Below are 9,860 nucleotides of genomic sequence, written 5' to 3' on the forward strand. Positions count from 1 at the left end.
GGCCTTTCAGCCCAGAATAAAAAGGATGGAGAGAGGGTATGACAGAAGTTTATGCACTCTTAAAGGAGATGACCAGGGAAAGACAATTAGCTATTACTCCCAGTGGTGAGGACTCAGGAACGTCCCATGAAATTATCTAAGAGCAAGTTTTCAGGAAATGAAATTTTTTTCTCTTTCACCACATATAATTAAGCTATTGAGTTAGTTACTCTAGGATCATGTGGATTTATATATATGTATATATATTTATGGGATAAATATTAAATATGTATACAAGCCATATAGAGGTGACATCAAAACATAGTTAGGCAAAGCAGAGAGTAAAACAAGTACTATTAAAAATATTGAAAGTATAGACCCAGACAGAGCCTCTGGAGGTGCCTGGGGGCTGTTGAATGCAGAGATGAAGACACAGTCTTTGGAATGCCAGAGGGCATTACTGGGAGACGATGCCAAGATTTCTGCTATTCTGAGATAAGCCAAAACCTGTTTCTGAGTTGAGGAAGTTACAACAGTATTTATTTTCCTATTTTTATAAAGCTTTTATTTCTGTATTACTTTATGACCTGCAAGAAACAATGTTTTGTATATACACCAATACTTGGTAGCATTTACCAACTTCAACACTACCCCTTCCTTACAGATGAACCTTTATAGATTCCAGAGTTGTTAAAACTTGTCTCTTGCACCTCCTGCCAATGAGACAGGTGTTAAGAAAAGTGTATGCAACAAACCCACAACCCTGGATATATGCTCCGTCAGAATTCCTTGCTAGGATTTCCCTCTCCTTCCCAAATAAAGCATTACATACATGAGCAAGCAAACAAAAATCAAGGAAACTAAAAATAGCACTCAGTTTTAACATAGAATTTGTTTGGTTGTAAATGAAAAATGCTGTGGCAGTACAGAGCAACAAGGGCTGTGAATTTCTTCCAAGTATTTACAATTACTGTGTACCAAGCCTGGGTATCATTTCATGAAACATAGTTAACTATTCAAGATCTTTCTTTTTAGATTATTTAAAGATCTTAGACTTCAGTGAAGCTTTTCATTCTCTCACAGCACCCTTCCGGACAAAATGTCCATCACACAGCTGGATAAACATGTCATGCAAACATGGTGAGCAACTGGCTCGTGGGCTGGGCACAAAGGGTTCCAGTGAATGAGGTGACATCAGACTGGTGACCTGTCACTACTAGGGTTCCACAGGGCTCCATCTCAGGTCCTGTGCTCTTCAGCATCTTCATAAATTACTTGGATGCAGGACTCAAAGATATACTAAGTTCACCAATGATAGTAAATAGGGAGGAGCTGTCAACACCCCTGAGGGCAGGGAGGCCATGCAGAGAGATCTAGACAAATCAGAGGGCTGGGCTATCACCAACCAGATGAAGTTTAGCAAGGACAGCTGCCAGATTCTGCACCTGGGATGGGGCAGCCCTGGATGTACTGGGGGATGAGATGCAGGAGAGCAGCGCTGCACAAAGGGACCTGGGGGTCCTGGCTGGCAGAAGGTTGAACATGAGGCAGCAGTGCCCTGGCAGCCAGGAGGGCCAACCCTGTCCTGGGGGGCATCAGGCACAGCATCACAGCCGGGCAAGGGAGGGGATTGTCCTGCTCTGCTCTGAGCTGGGACGGCTTCACCTCAGTGCTGGGGGCAGTTCTGGGTGCCACAGTATAAAAAAGACATTAAACTATTGGAGAGTGTCCAAAGGAGTGCAATGAAGGTGGTGAAGGGCTTGAGGGGAAGCTGTAGGAGGAGCAGCTGGTGTAACTTGGCCTGTTCCGCCTAGAAAAGACTGAGGGGAGACCTCACCGCAGTCTGCAGCTTCCTTATCAGGTGAAGAGGAGGGGCAGGCACTGATCTCTTCTCCGTGGTGACCAGTGACAGGACCTGAGCGAAGGGCCTTGAGTTGTATCAGGGGAGGTTTAAGTTGGATATTAGGAAAAGGTTCTTCACCCAGAGGGTGTTTGGGCACTGGAACAGGCTCCCCAGGGAAGTGGTCACAGCACCAGCCTGGCAGAGTTTAAGAAGCGTTTAGACAATGTTCTCAGGCACATGGTGTGATTGTTGGGGTGTCCTGTGCAGAGCCAGTAGATGGACTTGATGGCCATCATGGGTCCGTTCCAACTCAGAATATTCTATGAAGTCCAACTTAATTTTCTAAACCTCTGAGTGCAAAGCCAAATAAATTTGTCATTTTGCAAATACACACACAAGTTTGAGTTTCTAGTAATTGCTATCTATACAAATTACTAGATCAAGTTTAAATATTATTTAAGTTCCTAGTGATGAAAGCATTTCTACTTCCAGACACATGTCACAAAACCAGGCTCAGTACTAAGTGTAACATACAGAGCTTTACTTCAATATACAGTGACAAACAGCATTTTCAGCAGTACTTTTTTATAATCAGACAAATGTTAATTATTTTTCCTACACATCCTTTTTAACACAGCATTCATTTCTGATAGGAATTTTTGTCAGTGTTTTGAAAAGCTAAGACTCTTTACTAAGTCGTAATCAAGCATCATTTAATTGAAGTCATACTTGTTTGGATGCTTTGGGTGAAGTGCAGACTGTGTGAGGCTAACCTGAGCCTGAGAGCAACACTAGGTATACTTTATACATTACAAGCAAAGCCCAAGCTAAGGGCTTCTAGTGCTGATGCAAGTAATTCATGCCTGACTGGCTTAGACTTCATCCACAAAACCTTTCCTTGTAGGTGGATCTTAAAATAATAAGAAGAAACTTTCCTTATTTTTTTAATTGTGAACAACAGAGCTCAATCGCCAAACAAATAACACCTAGTGACAGATCTTCACATGGCAAATAACTCTGATTTGAGTCACTCTTTATACTTCCTGCTAGATTACTTTCTCTCACAAAACCAACTTTAACCCCTACTCCCTTTGTGCAGTAGCAGCGAAATCAAGGCTGTGCACCCTAGTGAGGAATTTATTTTCAAAGGAAAACCAAGCATCTTCTATCCCGCTCTTAGCTGCCTCATGCCCTTGTTATCCCTACATCTGGCTACCCAGATGAAAGTTATCAGTTCATTAGCTAGTTTACCTTTTCCTTGTCTTCCAAACTCAGGCTTTCTAAGGTCTCTGAGGTTTTGTTCTCACCCTAGAAAAAATCTGTGTGAGCTGCGTTTTATCTGACCGTTTTCCGAACTTTCTCAACATGACGATTTTGTCCGGCTGCCACGGCTCAGGGGCAGTTTCAGGGTATCCCGCGGGACTGATTTCCCTCCGGGACACGTTTTCTACCAACACTTGGGAATCAATCACAGCACTGGGCCGTATTTGCGAGGTACCGGGTCCGCTCCGCCCGATGCGCGCCCGGTGCTCATGGGCGTCCCGGGCGACCCCGAGGGCGCTCCCGCGGGGGCACCATCCCCATTCCCGCTCAGTCCGCAGCAGCTCCCGCCCCGCGGGCACGGCAGAGCCCAGGGCCGGCGGCTCAGCCCCGGCACAGCCCGGCCCCGCCCCGGGCTCCCACCGCCGCCTCGGCGGGCGGCCGGAGGAGCGGGGTGCGGGCGGGGGCGGGTTAAAAGCAGCGGCAGGTGAATGGGGAGGGACCTTAAAGCTCGGGGCCGGAGCGGCTGGGGCCGCCCGCTCCACAGGCGCCAGCGGACTTGGGAGCGGAGCAGCGCGCCCGTCTCGTCCCGCGTGTCCTGCCCAGCCCAGCCGTGCCGGTGTGGGGGTCCGGAGCGGCTTCCCCGTGTCCTGCCCAGCCGTGCCGGGTGAGGGTCCGGAGCGGCTTCCCCGTGTCCTGCCCAGCCGTGCCGGGTGAGGGTCCGGAGCGGCTCCCGCGTGCCGCACCGGTGGGATCAGGACCGAGGTTGGGATTCGGTTGTGCGCCCATCTGAGCGGGTGGCGAGCCGTGTGCCAGAGTGGGGTTTGGGTCGGGGCGGTCCCGGAGGGTCTGGGGTAGCCAGGCCGCGGCCCCGACCCCGGGCAAGCCGCGCTTGGGCGCAGGCGGGAGCGGCGGGGCAGCGGGCCGGGGGCCGTGACTGCGGCTGCCGCCACGTTCGGACCGCGCAGCCCGTCCCGGGAGGAGCCGTCGGACCTCCGAGCAAGGCCGGTGTTTGGCAGCGGTGCCCGCCGACGGGAGCGGACGGCGGTCCTGCCGCTTCCCTCCGCTGAAGGCTCGCAGCCGCGCGGGAACTCGGAGGAAAAGAAGGTCGGCGCGGAGGGAGGGAGAGGCTGGGATCCAGTTGCTAACCCCAAAGTGGGGATTTGGAGTGGTTTTCAGTAGTGGCGTCTCGGTTGACAAGTTGGGCAGATCCGGGTAGATAGGCTCCCTAGCAGTCAATTCCAGTGTTTCAGTAGCGGCAGATAAGGGGGAGAAAAGTTTTTTCCACCCCCGCCAAGACTTGCAGCCTTGGTTCAGAGCTGCATTGTGAGAAGGCACTTGGAACCCAGGCTGTTCATCTCAGCACAGATATGCACTTCCCTGATTTTCCTTCAGTTCTGATTAGCTTCTTGTGAAGGTTTCATTGACTTTATTTCAATGACTATGCAATAGACAGACATAAGGAAATTCTTTCCGGAATGATGCAGCTATCTCATCATAGTCTGCAGGTTAGGTCAGTGTTAAACGATTGCTTAAAATGGTACCAGTTTCAGCAGAGACAAAACATGAGTAGTCTCAGGAATTTCAGCCATCTTCTCAAAGTTGTTTTCTTTTTTGCCTTACCCAATTTCACCTTTCCGCATCACAGTAAATCTGACCTCTCCCTCTTGCCTCCAGGCTTGTCCGTACAAGCTAGGCCCTCGTATCAATGGTATGTGTTGGGGCACGTTTGTCCTTTGGTTGGGATGTGACTGCACCAGGGTAAAAAGTTATTTTTTCCCTCTCTGTTGTGTGAGAATGAGATATTTTCGTGAACTTTGGCCAGTGTTCCTTTGCAAGGTACCATGCTCTCCCCACAGCGCACAGCCAGCACCAAGAGGAGATGGAGCTCTATCCATGGCCTGTGTGGCTTCCCCAGTCTAGCCTTGAGATGGACCAGCTATGCAGGTTCCCAGCTCGGGTTTCAAAGTGTTTTGTCCGCTTCAGTGATAGTTTCCAAATGGCTGCAATCAGTGAAAGCTGAGCCCTGAGAGTGAAGTCTGAACTTCAACAAAACTTACTTTTGAAAGGGCAAAGAGTTTGGATTTTAGTTTTTAAGAGTAGGAGGAAAGCTGAAATTGAACTTCTCTGATGTTTGACTTTCTGTATTCTGCTGGAGTGTGACAGCATCTAGAAAATCAACATAAACTCTTTAGCTTAGGGCTTTTTCTTCTCAACTCTATGTGCTTGCCTCCTTTTTTGGATGACATAGCAATGAATGTGGAAGGGCAGGCTCTGCTCTATCTGCCTTTGCCTGCTGGTTTGTGCTATATAAGCATGCAGCCCTGACAGAGCTAGCTTGAGGCTTCTCACCAGTGCTGGCAAATTCAAACATTGTACTTTTGAGATTAAGTGCCTGTCTGAGCTGCAACAGAAAGTCTTAGAGGCCTGCTGGAGGTATCTGGGTGGAGCAAGGACTTCTGTTGAAGAAGGCCAAGTAGTACTTACCTCTGGGACAAAGAAAGCAGTTCAGCCTTCTAGGGTTATCCTGTAAAAATGCTGGAGAAGTCTCTGCTTTGTCTAGATGTGGCTTAACTCATGCAGTGATAGTAATTTCTTTTGCTTTGGGAAGTACACTGAAAGGCAAAATGCTGATCAGAGTCAACCACAGAAAAGGAAGGAGAGCATAGAGGATGTACAGAGGAACTGTATTAAGATGTGCTTAGTTCCTGCCCAAAGCCTTGTTGAGAAATACACTGAGGTATGCTTGTCCCATAATAAACTGATGGAAGGAGAGAGTTTAATAAGTTGTTTGAATCCATAATCATATGGGTGACATAAACGAAAGTGACTTGCCTATGGCTCTGGAGAGACTGTTAGGAAGCTCACTTTTTCACAGGTCTAGAGCTGTTTTTTCAGTTTGAAAAGTCACTGTTCTGTGTATTGTGTCATCCTGCAGGTAAAAGGACACAGAAAAGAAGATGGACTGGGGAACTCTGCAGGCTGTTTTGGGAGGTGTAAATAAGCACTCCACTAGTATCGGGAAGATATGGCTCACAGTACTCTTCATCTTCCGTATCATGATCCTGGTTGTGGCTGCAGAGAGAGTCTGGGGAGATGAACAACAAGATTTTGTCTGCAACACACTTCAGCCTGGCTGCAGAAATGTTTGCTATGATCACTTTTTCCCCATCTCTCACATCAGACTCTGGGCCCTACAGCTGATCTTTGTCTCCACACCTGCGCTGCTGGTGGCCATGCATGTGGCTTACACCAGGCATGAGAAGAAAAGGCGGTTCAGAAATGGTGAGAAAATTGATATTGAAGAGCTAAAAAATGAAAAGATTCACATTCGGGGCCCCCTGTGGTGGACATACACCAGCAGCATCTTCTTCAGGATCGTCTTTGAAGCCGTCTTCATGTACGTCTTCTATTACATGTACGATGGTTACCAGATGCCCCGCCTGGTGAAGTGTGAAGCTTGGCCCTGCCCCAACACCGTGGATTGTTTTGTGTCTCGGCCCACTGAGAAAACCACATTTACTATTTTCATGCTTGCTGTGTCTGGGATCTGCATGATGTTGAATCTGGCTGAGTTGTGCTACCTAGTGATAAAAATTTGCATGAAAGAATCCAGGAAAACAACAGTTTTGAAATAAGTCCCCAGTTTCAGGATTTACTGGCTCCCCATTTCCCCTAAACTTTTTTAGGTGTAACAAAACAATAAACAATATTTTCACACTCAAGGAAAAGGATAAAAAAAATGAATGTGCTTTTGTGTTTTAAAACTGATAGCCTCCCCGGGAAGCCGATTCTGAAGCAGGTTTTAAAGATCATAAGCTAATTCAGTATTCCTGCATCTGCAATTAGAGAGAGCAGTTTTCTGGTACCAGCTTCTCTAAGTATGCCTGCTGCTCGGATCCTATTGTTGGGACAGTTAACTCTTCAAACAGTGGGAGTGGAAAGGACCAGAGAAGGCTCTAGTGCCCAGAGGAGATCTAGTAATCACGAAAACCCTGTGTTGGCTCAGGCAAAATAATATCAAAGGTTTTTGGTTAAAAGTGGGGTAAAGGATTGTTTTGGGGCACATCACATCTGGAGAGCACAGAAATGGTGTAGAACCACAGGTACTCTGGCAGTGCATATCAGCTTTTCTGGGCACTAACATGTTTTTTTCTTCTCCTTGCCTGAGAAGTATTTCCTTAAGGGCTGGGGGTGGTAAGTCTCAACAGCCCGTCAACGCCATTAGGTCAATGCTGCCTCCCCACAGTCACAGAGACTACACCAGTGGGAGGAATGAAGTTCATTTTCATTCTCTAGATCAGATGAGAAAAAGGATTGTCACTTCTGGGTGAGTGAAGGCAGTGCAACAGTCTTCCTCCTTCTCTTGTTCTCCCCCAATATGTTGTGAGATATCTCAGTACAGTAGACTTTACCTGATGGAGAGACATTTTACCACCTGTGCCTCACTCAGCTATATACTTTTAAAACTTTTTTTTTTCCAATAAAACCAAGAAAAAAACCTTTCTTCATTATTTTGGTTATCCAAAGGAAGTGCTTCAACTTGCAGCATGATATCCAGTGCTCCTTTCATTGCTCTTTTTTTTTCTATGTGGCCTGCACAGCTTTACTTCATAAAACCTTCTCCCTATCTGAGGTACCTTTCAAATGAGTTGAGCAAACCACTCCCAGTCTCTGACATTCCACATTGTGAGATTAAATCACCATTCCTTTTCTTAGAGTTGGTCTAGCAGGAATTACAGACAGCTTGCAGAGCTAAAATAGTAAAGGGACCCAATCAGAAATGAGGAGGAACTTGATCTTTTTCTTGAAGTTCACTCTGCTGTGCTCTAAATTGTATATTACTTATTTGAAGTACTATATGAGTCAGTCTAGTCTTGTCTCAAAGTAGTCTCAAAAAGTGTTTTATGCCTGTAATGGGCAGTATCTGGCATATTAGGGCAACACAGTTTATCTCCCAAGTGCCTGCCCATTGAACCCACTTCTAGAAAACTGGCTGTTTCTCCTTAGCTTTAATAACTGGCTTTTCCCCAAAATGAATGAGCATTATCTCAGCTTCTCTATTTGAATTTATCTTTTACTGTACATTTAAGTTTGTCACTGTTGGAGTAAACAAAGCTTCATTAATTAAGAGCCATGACCCTTCACTGTGCACTGAAAGTTGATCATAAACGGGCTTCCCTTGCTTGTGAGCTACATCCAGTGTTACAACTTGACTGCAGATGGAAATCTGTCATCTAAGAGGGAAGCAAGAAAACCATAAAAACACCATCCTCAGAACCATGAAAAAAATATAGAAGGTCATTCATAATGAGCTGGACTGGAAACTTGGACTATGAAAACATCCTTAATTCAACTCCAAAGAACACAGTTTGGCACATACCAGGTTTGTGCTTGATAGAGTTCCTGCATTGTTCCATGTACAAGTATGGAGAGAGCAAACTAGTCCCTGTGCTCTAGTATTACATTTCTTTTGTAACAAGTTTTTTTTTCTCCCTGAAATTATGGTTAAAGCATTTCTGTGGTGTCTGTTTTCTGTATTGTACGTGCTGTGTGTTACTTATTGTGTCTAATGAAAAATGTTACTTAATGTGCCATAATGGAAAATGTATACACCGATACTCTACTCAGTAGCCAAGGGTTAGTGTAAGGATTTTAGCCTTCTGCTGCAGGTTGGTGTTTCCACTGGTTACACTGCCTGTTACCCTGAGGTTTCCTGAGCTCATAGTGGAAGGTCACATATGTGCTCCACTTGAAATCAAATATGCTGCCTAAGATAGCCCTGCAGCTAGAAAAGGCCAGTGATAAACTTAACCATAGGGAAAGAGTTTGTTTTCTCTGCCTGCCTTTGAATTCAGATGGAACTTGAAATGAGACACACCAAAACTGTTAACACTAACACTAGGAAGTTATCTTCAACTAGTAGCTTGGCAACCAGGTTATCAGGAAAAAAAGAAATACAACTGGGGAAAGTGTTTGGATGTAGCCAAGACAGGGCTTTGATCCAGAGGTGCAGCATCAGGCAATGATAGCTCTGAGATCTGTATATATTTAATTTGACTGAATAGCTGCTTTATATGTGAAAAAAAAATCAGATACATTATAGGAACATTGGAATTGCACTTATTTCTACATGTGCTACATTGCATAGCTGACCTTCTACAGATGGATTTCACGCAGATTAAAATATATTGCTGTGTTTGAATTGTGTGTGTTCTTTCCTGAAATGCACTAGTAGTGTCTGCATTTCTGGTACTTGGCTCCTAGGCTTTCCTCAGAATAAAGATTGCAAAGCATGTTGAAAAACTTAAGCAGCAAATCTGAGGTCATGACTGTAAAAGAGGCTGATTCCTCATTGTTCGGTGTGCAGCATAGGCAGGGTACAAAGTGTCTAATAATGTGATATCAGAACTGGGAATTGTAGGAATGGGACTGGCCGAAATTATTCTTTGACTGAAATTGCTGGGAAAAATCACCATTGACTCAATCAGGTTGAACTTCCACCCAAAACCGTGACACCAAACCCACAATCATGTTTGTCAGGAGAGTAAGGAGATGAGGGGAAGCAAACTTAATTGGCAACTCATGGACCCAGACAGAATAAAAATCCTAACTACTTTGGGAGAGAGACTGATGTAAAAGGATATCAGAGGTATGGATCTTCTGTTTTATGACTTCTGGATACAGAAGTACCTTTATTAAAAGTTTTCTTAGACAAAAATAAAAACATCCTTTAGTTGTTTACAGTTATTATAAGCCAACGTGATTATTTTATATC

The 9,860-nt window shown here is 45.5% G+C and overlaps 1 protein-coding gene across 3 annotated transcripts; it reads left to right on the plus strand.

Annotated features, from left to right (window-relative positions):
* Positions 1 to 3,598: 3,598 nt before the first annotated feature.
* Positions 3,599 to 9,183, plus strand: LOC102101498 (gap junction beta-2 protein). 3 transcript variants are annotated; one of them, XM_088052018.1, is made up of 2 exons: positions 3,599 to 3,847; positions 6,021 to 9,183. In XM_088052018.1, the coding sequence occupies exon 2, from the start codon at positions 6,043 to 6,045 to the stop codon at positions 6,718 to 6,720; it is 678 nt and encodes a 225-aa protein (XP_087908144.1). In that variant the 5' UTR covers positions 3,599 to 3,847; positions 6,021 to 6,042; the 3' UTR covers positions 6,721 to 9,183. The 3 variants fall into 3 exon arrangements, with proteins under 3 accessions (XP_087908144.1, XP_005516307.1, XP_087908143.1); XM_005516250.3 differs by having other exon boundaries at positions 3,599 to 3,795; XM_088052017.1 differs by having other exon boundaries at positions 3,599 to 3,749.
* The last annotated feature ends 677 nt before the right edge of the window (positions 9,184 to 9,860 follow it).

This window comes from Pseudopodoces humilis, chromosome 2 (assembly GCF_049639895.1).
Source record: "Pseudopodoces humilis isolate 2021_Gansu_Grassland_sample_001 chromosome 2, ASM4963989v1, whole genome shotgun sequence".
Lineage (NCBI taxonomy): Eukaryota > Metazoa > Chordata > Aves > Passeriformes > Paridae > Pseudopodoces > Pseudopodoces humilis.

Bases quoted from the DNA above. Each gene is read 5' to 3' on its own strand.
- LOC102101498 (XM_088052018.1), top strand. From the start codon at position 6,043: ATGGACTGGGGAACTCTGCAGGCTGTTTTGGGAGGTGTAAATAAGCAC.